The sequence below is a fragment of the Branchiostoma belcheri genome, unplaced genomic scaffold (genome assembly GCF_001625305.1).
Source record: "Branchiostoma belcheri isolate BF01 breed outbred unplaced genomic scaffold, Haploidv18h27 scaffold3, whole genome shotgun sequence".
Classification (NCBI taxonomy): Eukaryota; Metazoa; Chordata; class Leptocardii; order Amphioxiformes; family Branchiostomatidae; genus Branchiostoma; species Branchiostoma belcheri.
The window spans coordinates 6,282,400-6,295,063 of NW_017803909.1; the positions used below are offsets into that span (position 1 = coordinate 6,282,400).

At 42.5% G+C, this 12,664-nt stretch overlaps 2 protein-coding genes across 3 annotated transcripts; both read right to left on the bottom strand.

The window, feature by feature from the left end:
• Nucleotides 1-55: 55 nt before the first annotated feature.
• LOC109473563 (eukaryotic translation initiation factor 2 subunit 2-like) lies at nucleotides 56-7,576 on the bottom strand. Of its 2 annotated transcripts, XM_019773458.1 has the most exons (10): nucleotides 7,342-7,576; nucleotides 6,371-6,542; nucleotides 5,393-5,440; nucleotides 4,010-4,098; nucleotides 3,568-3,754; nucleotides 2,699-2,775; nucleotides 2,175-2,323; nucleotides 1,903-1,959; nucleotides 1,579-1,664; nucleotides 56-1,200 (listed from the first exon to the last, which is right to left on the bottom strand). In XM_019773458.1, exons 1-10 carry the CDS (start codon nucleotides 7,357-7,359, stop codon nucleotides 1,025-1,027), a joined length of 1,059 nt encoding a protein of 352 aa, XP_019629017.1. In that variant the 5' UTR covers nucleotides 7,360-7,576; the 3' UTR covers nucleotides 56-1,024. The 2 variants fall into 2 exon arrangements, with proteins under 2 accessions (XP_019629017.1, XP_019629018.1); XM_019773459.1 differs by lacking the exon at nucleotides 5,393-5,440 and having other exon boundaries at nucleotides 7,342-7,575.
• Nucleotides 7,577-8,472: 896 nt separating this feature from the next.
• Nucleotides 8,473-12,295, bottom strand: LOC109473566 (cyclin N-terminal domain-containing protein 1-like). Its single transcript, XM_019773463.1, has 7 exons — nucleotides 12,118-12,295; nucleotides 11,785-11,860; nucleotides 11,488-11,650; nucleotides 10,394-10,556; nucleotides 10,110-10,254; nucleotides 8,958-9,054; nucleotides 8,473-8,643 (listed from the first exon to the last, which is right to left on the bottom strand). Exons 1-7 carry the CDS (start codon nucleotides 12,293-12,295, stop codon nucleotides 8,533-8,535), a joined length of 933 nt encoding a protein of 310 aa, XP_019629022.1. The 3' UTR covers nucleotides 8,473-8,532.
• Nucleotides 12,296-12,664: the final 369 nt, after the last annotated feature.

Below are 12,664 nucleotides of genomic sequence, written 5' to 3' on the forward strand. Positions count from 1 at the left end.
TGGTAACTATGTTGCTACACAACGTATGTATTTTTTCCGGAAATGTTTTTGCAGATAGTTTAAATACATCAATGCAATAGTCCTGAAGTTATGTACTTTGCACTGTTACAACAGTACAAGGCATATCTAAGATACAAGTTACTAACACTGGAAGCAAGTACACTTTGAACCCCAAAGATACTAGCCAGCTGAATTTCGACCTTAGTAAATACAATGTACTGAATCAAAAAATGACATGATGTTTTCTCAACACCGCCCTCTACATACAAAATTGTGTCTCCATCGTCTATTTGTTCCAACTGTACATTGCTCCATAACAGATACAACCGTGGCTATCTTTAACTGGGTTCCTGCAATGTTGTAATCGATGCTTCACGTGTATTTACATGTGCCGGAGCAGTGCAGAGAAGGGACCTGTTGCAGGTCAGTGCTGGCTACAGTTAACATTCTCCAAACAATATCACACCTTCCACAAAGTGCTGACATACCTGCAAACATGATGTGTGGCATTCATCACAAAAAGCTACCAGGACAAGACCTTTCCCTCTGCTGCAATATTGGAAAGCATCACACGAGTTTTATTCTGTTTTGAACGGTTTACCCGTAATCAAAATATTTGAAAGGACTAGTTCATAACTTGAGGTTTGCCAAAATTTGTCCAGAAATATTACAGTATTATACAGTATTCCCTAATCACAAAGTGCCATTCTTGCATAACCACCATAAAGCAGTTATCCCAGATGACCAATTCAGCCATATCAACCCAGAATTCAGGTGGCTACGAATTTGTTTTCCCTGCAAACTACCTAAGTATTGCAGAATGGAACCTATTGTTATCAATTACAGTAGGAGCCTTTCATTAGACAGTTTCAGACAGCAGAATGGTTTAGGTGTGACCGGTCGTTCTCTGTGATGTAACCAGCCGCCACCACATCCAGAACCATGCCAATGTGTGGACAAATGCCGGTTCAGTTCGCAGTATGTCAGCTCTCCTGGAAGACGTGCTACCCTATGACCCTTGCCCTCACGTGGCCTTTGCCCTGAGGGCAGCCCTCTTGCCGGTGACGGCCTGGAAGCCGGACTTGATGCTAGCTACGGAGCAGCGCGAGTGGCACGTCTCGCACTGCAGGAAATAAAGCCGCGTGTCCTTCTGGAGGATCGTCTCCGGAGATCTACAGGTGTGGCACGTCACATATTCCTCTGTGGGCACAGAAAGGAGACGGTTACACATCGTATCCTATTCTTATATTGTTGATGTCACCTAGGGTGAATGCTTTTAAGGAAAGGCTGGACTCACACATGAAAGAGAAAAATTTGATGTTCGACTACAGAGCTCTAGATCATCCCCAGAAGCCAAAGATGTCTGTGCACTGAAAGGGAAGAGTGGCCTAAACTGGAACTTAAGCTCCTACCTTGGCGAAGACGTCTACTCTACTCTACTCTACTCTACTCTATAACTTGTTAGAAAGCTAGACAAACTAAGAACACATGACAACACTGTGAAAGACACATTGTAATTCTTTAAGTTACTTGGGTCTGCCACCTATGTTTTGCGTGACAGTAAGAGGGGGTACTTACTGATGTATCTCCTAAGTACGTTTTCAATCTGCTTCTGCTGGAACCGACCCTTGATGATCAGCTGGTTGTTGCCGTCCACAGAACCACTGCAAGTAAAACAACACGTCAACATGGGGTTGTCAAACTGCAGGTAACCTGCATCAAATTTCCATAATTTGACGCCTATTTCTTCATCTAACAAACCCAGTTTTCATCCAAATCTGTATCTGTACAGATTTTCCTCATCTAAGTTCTAACAAACCCAGTTTTCATCCAAATCCTGTGGTTTTTGAGCCTTCTTTATGGTGGTCTTTGGTAAAAAAAATAAGAAGTCCCATGCCTTACCTTGTTCCCAGCTCAGCCAATAGGAAGGCCAGGAGATGTTTGGGCTGTCGATGTAACCTGACAAGGATCAGAGAAAAAAAATGATTGAAAACAGTACAAAAGTAGCATATCTTACAATTCATAAGATACAAATGTTTCAAATCAGGACAAGTTTTGTTATTTCCGACTGATAGAACTAACCAAACACAATCAAGTTTGCACGTCTTGGTAGTCCAGAGGATATCAATATGATTACATGTGTAAACCGACAAAAGATGACTGGCTCCACTCACAGTTTGCAAATTTCAGCAAAGTTGACAAACGAGGTTTTCTTGGTGCCGACTCTGACGACTTGTGGCGGCCTCATGACAAACCGCCTCTTCTCGCCGGCCACCATGTCGGGGTTCTTTTCCCGCATGATGTCGAACACTCGTGTCAGGAGCTGGGAGGTAAAAAAAGATACAAGATGAGTCAATGGCCAATGTACAATAAACTAGAAAAGTAACATTTGCCAGGCAAATGCATAATGATTACCTTCGCATATGGTCTGCTCTGTCAATTCTTACTCAAACACGTTCATATATATGGTCAGACAGGAGAATAAATCCCTCCTGCTATAAAATTACAACATGATGTAACCCAACACTAGTTACCATGGCAACAGACACAACATTGATTCTCGGTCAGAGGTCACTGTTTGGAGAAGAGGAAGAGGAAACTGAGCAAAAACAATTTGTTTTCCTTCGGTAAACATAGTTAAAATGCTTGAAAGGCTTATACTTAAGTTTGTCAGAAACTCTTTCAAGGGGTCACTGACCTCATCGTAGGTGTAGTCTCTCTCGGAGCCGAGCCAAGATGGACCCCCCATGGAGCCGATCTTTGGCGCTTCATCATCTGTAAGACACAAACAAGGTTTTGTTGGCATGATAGATATAACTTAACAAGCATGGAGGGAATATCAGATATCTCTTTCTCTCTTTCAGTCCCGTAGCTCGTCAGCCATTGGGACAGTCTGTCTGTCTACAAAGTGAGATACCGCACATATATAGCACATATACAAGACAGATACAGCACATATACATGACACGTACAGCACATACACAAAATAGATACACCTCATCTCTTTCTGGAATGTGTTAGAAATATCAGAGAAAATGAATGACTAAATTCTCACCAAAAGAAGACAGCAGAGAAGGAGCCAGTCACACAGAGGACAGAGACAGGACAGAAACGGGACAGAAACAGAAGTGAAGAGCAGCCCTCATAGGAAAAACATCTTCTGAGGAAATCAAAGCTGCGAAGCTCATTAGACATGCTTTAGGTCACCAGACCACAAAACACCTTTTCTCTGATACCCGAAACATTGCAAGGCTGCAAGCTGTCAAAAATTTCACTTGCTAGTTAGAGGAACTTTCTACAAATAACAAGGTCACTGTTCCTTCCATACTACAACAAAAGTAAGCTGTTAGTTAGCTTCTTTATTATCAATAATACCAAGCCTTGAATTCTTTAACCTGCAAAACTGAAAGTTGCTTAAATTCTTACCCACAAAATAGAAAATTATTTTGTTATATCCAAGAGTATATGTTTGGAAAAAAAGAGTGAAGGAGAAAGATGTCATGGCACAGACAGCAAGTCAGAGGAAACGTATGGAAAGGGCAGACATTTTGGTGGACAAAGTGCTACCTTCATCTTCCTTGTCGTCGTCTGCATCCTCATCAACCATCATCTTGATTGCCTTTTTCTTCTTCTTCTTTTTCTTGGTCAAGTCCAAGTCAAGATCATCGTCCAGTCCCGGGGCGTCCACATCTCCTGCACCCGTGTCTTCAAACGACACGCCCTTCTCCTCGGAATCCAGTTTGTTGTCCTTCTCCTGAGGAAAACAAACAAACAAACAAACACGTGCATGAGATGAGATCTTGGGCTTTTCTTCTTTGCAACCACATTGCCATTTAAACCTTTTAGTTCTAGTGGTAAAAACTTTATGTTTGAAAACAAGAATGCTCAAATTTTCAGGCAAGTCTTCCTTCCTGTAATCGAGCAAGAATAACCCTATTCCATTCACAAGATTGGACATTTGTTAGTAGAATGGAGTTTTGCGTAGTTGGCAAAGATTTACAAAACTCACTGGCATAGCTTCGTCGAGATCTGCTAGGTCAAATGTCTTCTTCTTCTTTTTCTTTTTCTTCTTTAGGCTTAAATCCAGAGAAGCAAAGTCTGCAATAAAGAACACAAGAGAGATGTCAGTCACACATTTCAAGTTCACAGCCACATGTCAACAATTGTCACTGAAGTTACGGTCATGTTTTGTAAGTCACTTTGACAAAAGCTTTCCACATTATGGTATCTTATCCTTTCGTTCTGACTCAAAATCTTTTTCATCTTCAAGTTGAGCAGATTTTCCAATTGCCAGGTTTTCTAAATTCTAGGCAGCCAATGTTTTCACTTCTTATCCCATTCACTTGTCCCTTTTAACTTGTTACAACCAATCGAATGGATGGTTAACACAATTTTACCTTACCTTTTCAAGACCCCATCTATTCAATAAAAACAGATTTAAAGAACAGTGTTCTGTACAGTCTAATTTCCGATCAGTAAATGATGTAACATTGGCATACTCTTGCAGTTAGTAAAAACTGTTATCATGTACAGTTTAGTGATTGGTCAGTCTTTCGACTCTATACCAATGGCAGGGCCTTACAATCATCATGCAACTCTTAAGGATGGGTATTGCACCATCTTGCTTACAATAACAAACACCATACAATCATCATGCAATCAAGTATGGGTATTGCACCATCTTGCTTACAATAACAAACACAATCCCGGGCCGGGCTCCTGCACTACTTACATGTAAACATGGACAAATGGAAGATTCGTATAGAAGACATTTGTACAGAAAAGCCAGAGAAAGGGAAAGTATGACCATGAAAGGGTAAGCAATGTACAATGAGAGGTGCTCATTATTATGAGGTCACAGTATATATGGGGCTCAAAACCAAGGGCCCGAAACAAAAACAAATTTTATATGCTAGAAACATTGATTCTAAGCTTTTTGCTATGTGCTACCCACTCTTAGCTTGTGAGTTACTGACTTTAAAAAAATATGGCAAGATGGTGTGTTTTTTTGTCCAAATTTGGGAAATCTATTGGATGGTTTTACATGTATTTGTTTGACAGAACTTGAAGTGGATGTATTCTCCCTGGCCTAGTTCTTTAGTATGGCCTAGTTCTTTAGCACTTCTGCCCAAACTAAATCTAGTCAGCAGTCTCTCCCAGGACTGCAGACTGGGCTTCCTCAGTCACAGTTATCCTCTATTCCCACCTAGGCAACATAACCCACCCTGGTGACATTACCTATTTGAAAAAGTTAACAATTTTAAACAGGTAAAGTCGCCAGGATGGGTTGTATGTTGGCCAGGCAGGGATACAAGCTAACTGAGGCTGAGGAAACCCAGTCTGCAGCCCTGGGACAGACTGCTGACCAGGTTAGCCTAACAGGAAAGCTCACCGTCCTCATCTTCAGGCAAGGCGAAGGTGACGTGGCGACTTTTCCTGCCTGAAACGTAAAGGCACCACTATGACTGCAGACTACCCACTGCCCCAGCATGCACTACTCACTATATGAAACTTCACCATGGGCAACTAGCATGGCAGATTAAAAACGACTGTCTGAAAATTTGACACTATCACTATGAAACCCCTAAATTTAGAGAAAAGCCTACAACCATGTTGAACTTGTGATTGAGATACAATGACTGTACATGTATTTGGTAGACCAGATCACTGATTAAAGTCACTGAAATCAATTGAATCAAAGAGATCAAGCTTCATTTCATACTTTTTGGTACATTCTTATCTACTAGTATATGTGTGTGTTTCAAAACAGTTAGTTAATTCATAATTTGTAAAACTTGGAAAAGAGCCCTCCTACACTCAGTACAATGAAAAAAACAGTGGCTGACAATATATGATACAGTAAGTGTTTACATGAAGACTGGTAGCTACAAGTAATGTATTTATATCCTGATGAAAAAGATAGGGGGCAAACAAAAGCGAAAGATGATGCAATATGAAAAGGGGTCAGAGGTTATGAAAGTGTCTGCAGTTACCACAACACAACCACAAGGAGACACTGGTAGAGCGGAATAAAGTAATATTAAATAATGCATGTAAAACTAAGTTCTACTAGTACTACTTCACAGAAACTGTAGAAATTTGAGGAGTAGGATTTCTTTCCAACCAGGGTACTGGAACTTAGAAGAAATTGAAGAAAGGATGACAGTTTTCCAATGTTTTCATCATTCCCACTTTGCAGGAATACATGTGAACATTTTAACTGACTTTGAACTACATTTTGTATAATCATAGCTGTATTCTATGTGCAGCTTGCCCTGTATGGGGATCATCCTAAAATAAACTTGAGGTTATGGATCATCAGCCTTTGTAGCCAACACAAAGAGTAAATGACTAGATGAGAGGACTTCACCATCGATAATCTCAGATTTCTCATCATCAGCATCTTCCTCCTTGTCCTTGACTGGTTCCTCCGTCTTCTCATTCTCCTCCTGCTCATTGGTACCACCTTCTCCCAGCGCCGCATCTGGGTCGAATGGAACCTTCTTCTTTTTCTTCTTCTTCTTCAGGGACAGGTCAAATATCTGGGGGACAAACAGATACAGCAAGATTTAAGCTGATTATCAACATGACAAGAAGGCAACCTAAATTTGTACTTGTACTTTATGTACACAGCTTACACATAACCACATACCATATTCATAAGTTTTGGATGTGGGTTACATTACTTCATCCCAAGGGGTGACTGATGTATAATTTTTTTTTGAGGGGGGCGATCTGAATCCAGAAAAACTAACATTTCAACCACTGTGTCGCGCATTTACAGCACATTTCAAAGCCTCATATGGTAGTTTTCTATGTCTAAATGCTGTCCCAAAGGTTCCCTGAAGAAGTTGGGACCAGCTGGAATCGTTTTCGACATGCTGGGCCCATCTCGTCCTGACCTGAGTTCACCCGGCCCTGAACCCGCTACGTGTCGAACCACCCGTACACTACCAGCAGCGCGTAAAACAACACACGAATAAAGAGCAGGCGATATCTCTCTTGGTTACTGAATACATCTCTAAGTTTTAGAAACTATAGTGGTATCAATTACTAGTCTGGAAATCGTCAGGAAATAAATTTTGTTGAGAGATGCGGGCAAGTAATTTCATGCGCCTCTGTAAAACTGAGTGCTAAGGCTAAAGCCAAGGAAGGTTGATCTAGATAAACGATAGGCAGACATATAATATTTTCTACTTGATCAATGTTTGTTGCAACAGAACATGTATAGTATAAGAACGGGCACAACCTCACAGCTGCCCATGATGGCCCACACGTTTCCGCCATGTTGTGGCTTTTCACCCAACACGCACCGATTCAGAACACAACTATACGACTCACCGCTTCTTCCTCTGCCATTTTGCTAATCCCTGCTCTTCCCTGTGATCTCCTTCGACTTGTAAATCTGATGGGTTGCTCAGAAAACACTTTTTAAGCGACACAGACGAGCGTGAATGCGACACGACGTTCACTCAAACTACTCTTGCATCAGCCACATGCGGATCGACGTGACGTCACCAAATCCTTTCTGCGCCTGCCCAGAGGCTGTAACACTGCGGTGCATGCCGGGACATTCTATTTATGCGCCGCCTATTTTGGCGCCACGAGTAGGTGATTGACAGGTCACGCCTTCGTCACGCCCACCTGTCCTTGGGGCATGGCTTCATTTGTTTTTGCACGTTTTTCACTAGCTTTTGAATGGTTTTCTGTGACAGCTTGGCAAAGTGACGAGTGAATAAAAAGCAAAATGGCAACAAAATCAGGGGAATACTGGTATAAAAGCAAATGGCCAGGGAAAAAAAGGATTGTTTATAGCAGTCCTAATCCTGTCCTATTCTTAGGTCCTTGACTTGGTGAAAACTTTGGTAGCTTTGACCATGTTATAAAAATCTATTGGACTAAATTACTGTATCAATTGTCAAATCTTTGTCAACAGAATAGGGCGAAGCATTATCAACTATGAACAACTTTATTGCATTAAACAAAGGTACCATTAATTGTATTAAATACATTGTAGATGTTAATCTAAGTATGACATACAAAATAATGTAACTACTTCGATGGATTTTTTCAGTTAAACTATAGTAGTAGTATGGAAAAGGGAGGCTTTTCAGTTAAACTATATACATGTAATATCATGTTATGGTATATATTACAATATTGTAACACTATGCTGGACTCTCTTCCCTGACAACCACTCACCCCAAATGAAATGTTCGTGAGTAGCTGTCAAAGAAGCCCAGCAGTCAAAAAATATTACAACCTTCCACCCTAGGGTCTGCATAGAAAAAAAAGCAGTTCATCTATCTTGTCATCAAATATAAACATCAAAACACTGTCCTTGGTGCTGAGAAGACGGGGGTGATATCCATTATTGGAAAATGTTCAAACTGCAAAGTTTCCTGGTAATTAATACAGGAACAGCCACATCAGGATATTCAACTTGTACCTCATAAAAAAAAACTTCTTTTGAAGAAACAAAGGTAATATAGCTGCACTGCAGTTTTCTGCAGCACCAGTAGGTGGTGCTGTTTACTGGATGATGCGGAGGTCACTGGGGATGAGACACTCCACCAGGATGGTAGCGAAGTCCACAATGTCCTCGCCTGGTATCCGGGTGATACAGCCTAACTGGTCAATCACCTGAAAATGGACAGATTTGTTGAGATTGTTAGGCACTTATGTGTCAGCTCTGAGAGTTGGTGCATTTCTCCTCATCATTTCTAACAGCTTACAGTCCTTCAATACCTGAATCAAACATATTTGATGTCATTTTACTACTTGATAAATGATACATTAGAGTCAACAAGTGCATGATGGATTATATAACGTTGACATGCTTCTTCAGAATAAGCCAAATTGGTGTGCTTTTCACAATCTCATGTCAGGTATTCAATCAGGGAATGTCATCATTTTAAGTAATATGATTAAGTGACATGACATACACATGCACTGACCTTGTCACTTGTTGTCATGTCCAGAATGTAGGAGGCTGCACCGATGACAGCAACAGCCAGCAACATCAGGTCACACTCCACTGTCACAAACTTCTCCCTGGGAACAGCATGTGATTGAATGGTGTGAGAACTGACAGGTGTGTGACAAGTGTGACTGACAGCTGTCAGAACTAAGATGAACACCTGTCACACACACGTGATTGACAGGTGTGAGAACTGACAGGTGTGTGACAAGTGTGACTGACAGCTGTCAGAACTGAGCTGAACACCTGTCATGTGTGTGAAAAGTTTGACTGACAGCTGTCAAAACTGAGAGGAATGCCTGTCATGTGTGTGACAAGAGTGACTGACAGCTGTCAGAACTGAGATGAACGCGTGTCAGGTGTGTGACAAGTGTGACTGACAGCTGTCAGAACTGAGATGAACACCTGTCATGTGTGTGACAAGTGTGACTGACAGCTTTCAGTACTGAGATCAACGCCTGTCATGTGTGTGACAAGTGTGACTGACAGCTGTCAGTACTGAGATGAACGCCTGTCATGTGTGTGACAAGTGTGACTGACAGCTGTCAGAACTGAGATGAACACCTGTCGTGTGTGTGACTGACAGCTGTCAGTACTGAGATGAAGGCCTGTCATGTGTGTGACAAGTGTGACTGACAGCTGTCAGTACTGAGATGAACACCTGTCATGTGTGTGAAAAGTTTGACTGACAGCTGTCAGAACTGAGAGGAACGCCTGTCATATGTGTGACAAGTGTGACTGACAGCTGTCAGAACTGAGATGAACGCCTGTCATGTGTGTGACAAGTGTGACTGACAGCTGTCATAACTGAGATGAACACCTGTCATGTGTGTGACAAGGGTGACTGACAGCTGTCAGAACTGAGATGAACGCCTGTCATGTGTGTGACAAGTGTGACTGACAGCTGTCAGAACTGAGATGAACACCTGTCATGTGTATGACTGATAGCTGTCAGAACTGAGCTTAACACCTGTCAGGTGTGTGACAAGTGTGACTGACAGCTGTCAGAACTGAGGTGAATACCTGTTATGTGTGTGACAAGTGTGACTGACAGCTGTCAGAACTGAGATGAATACCTGTCATGTGTGTGACTAGTGTGACTGACAGCTGTCAGAACTGAGAGTAGTACCTGTCAGGTGAGGCAGGTGTGTTGGACCGAGTGGCCATCATGTAGAGTTTGTTGTACACCAGGTGCCTCTGCATGTAGGTGAGGTCCAACACCTTCAGGCTGGTGGCATGCAGCACTTTCACCTCCACAGAGGAGTCATTGTGACCTATGGGGAGAATGTTATCACCTCTATTTCAGTGATAATATTGTTCAAATTGAGCCAAATTTTCTTTTCAAAAAGATTACATTCAGAGTCAAATTTATTTGGTCTCGCACTTGATTTAATCAAGTTAAAATAGACTCACCAAGAATCTCTAATAAAGTTTCCAAGTAGGTCAGAGGTGAGGGGATGCTGAGGTTAAAGTTCAAGGTCTTCAAAACCTTCAACTCTGACCTGATGACTTCTGACCTTGTAAAGTTGTGACCTGCATCGACCAGAAACCTGCAGGCCTTCCCAGGGGTCACAATCTGAAACAGAAGAAAGGTCCCACGACGTGTGGTGTTTCTGTGATTGATTTTGTGTTTTCTTCTCACATCTCTTTTCTGTTTTTCTAATTCTAAGGCCCGATTTAGACTGGAAACGCTTAAGGGGTTTTGGCCAGGGAAACGTTTCAGAACGGTTAACCGTTCCCGGTCTAAAGAGGAAAAAACGGTTTGTTATGGGTTTTCGCGGACCGTTTCCGAAAACCACCTCCATCGTGGTTTTCGACCGTTTCAGAACCCTTCAGTGGGGGGCCCGAAACGCTTTTTGCTAGGTCTAAAGTCAAAGGGTTTCTTGAAACGGTAAACCAGGTCACGTGTCATATGCTAATCACATGCTAATAAGCTCGCGCACGTCCATTTTCTGGTAGATTCGCGCCATATTCGATTATGTCCATTTTCGCCATTTTATATCATGTATTTCTCGAATTTTCGTCATCCTTTATGTCTGGGGGGATGGCAGAAGGCCAGGGGAGGGTCTGGACCCAAGAATAGACCCGCTGCTTGATCATCTTGTGGGCCGATCAAACTATACAATCCCGCTTGGAGACCTCGCGTAAAAGGGAGGGCATACAGATGCTTGTGGACGGCCTGGCGGCTGAGGGGTATTTATGCACCCTAAAGCAGGTTCGGGCGAAGTTCAAGGCCCTGAAACACAAGTATCATAAGGCCAATGAGGCAAACCGTAGAAGCGGCTCGGGGAGGTCATCATAGGTCACTGTGGGTCAGAAACATCCTGCGCCACGGGCGGGACGAAACGCTTCCGCCTCTGTGTCTAAAGACGAACCGTTTTCTGTGGCGAAACGTTTCGAACCGTTTCGAAACGGTATACCGTTTCTAGTCTAAATCGGGCCTAAGAATGACAAGATAAGGACAAGATAATATGGGGATGACAAGATATTAAAGGACAAGACAATACCTTATAGTGTGAGGACACTTTGCTGGCCATCTGTACACACACCAGGATCCACAGCATCATCTGTTTCTGCAGCTGACCCTCCACACGTGACCACTCAGCAGCTGACCCTTTGCCTGTGTCCTTGGCTGAGGTGTAGAGATGCTGAACATGGAGCATTAGGAACCTGCAGTTCAGGGAGTGGGAGACAGGGGGCTACCTCAAATTTATGGTTGCCAATGCATAGTTACTACTAGAAAGACTGCTCAAGATGTTTGTACATAACATGACAAAAAAAAAAGAAACCTTGGTGTGTCTTACCTGTCCAACATCTCCACTGCAAGGTATCGTACCTCAGCAGGCAGCTTAAACTCCTCACACACCAGAAACAGCATCTCTACAACAGGACAGATTTAATACAGAAACAGGACTGCATACTAAGTTGTCCGGATATATGCTAGTTTTTGCATTTATTCAATGGTCATTGCCAGTGTCACAATAGTAATGTAGATATTAGGCATTTCAGCAATAGTAGTGTTCTTTTAGTCTTGTCATCTTCGACTTTGCTTTTCATGTCGACCTTTTAGTTCAGAAGCATTCTACAATGTATTCAGGTACGAGAGCCAACAAATTAGATAGTGTGACCTGAGATACCTGCAGCTTTTCCATGCTTGAACCAGCCAATGGCATGATCTGCGTTCTTCATGGCTTTCTCGTTTTCTGCTGCGAGGACGTACAGCGTATCCTCCAGCAGCTCGGCGGACATGCCCCACGAGTGCCGCATGTTGAAGATCGGGGACAGCGGTGTCCCGAATATCCGTGACTGGTCCATCTTGGGAATAGCATTGAAGGAGGACTTTTGGAGAGGGGAGGGGGGGGGGGGCAGACGATACGGTGTTCGAACGGTTTAATATCAAGTTTCTCATTCTCTCAGGCACAGTATTAATATATGGCATTTGATATGTGGCTTGGCGACTGGAACATTTCAATGCTAACAACGTTGCATCCTTGGAGGTTGTTGTTCGAAAAAAATACTAAAACAAACATACGATAGCATAAAAACCACCCGGTTTTCAACGTTCGGTCACCCACTAAGTTGCTCAACACTGCGCCGGCATGAATGGTGAAACATGCTAAAACTAATATCAATGTCATTTCCCCTATATCTACGTAGGAGCATAAGCAAATGTTTATAATCAAC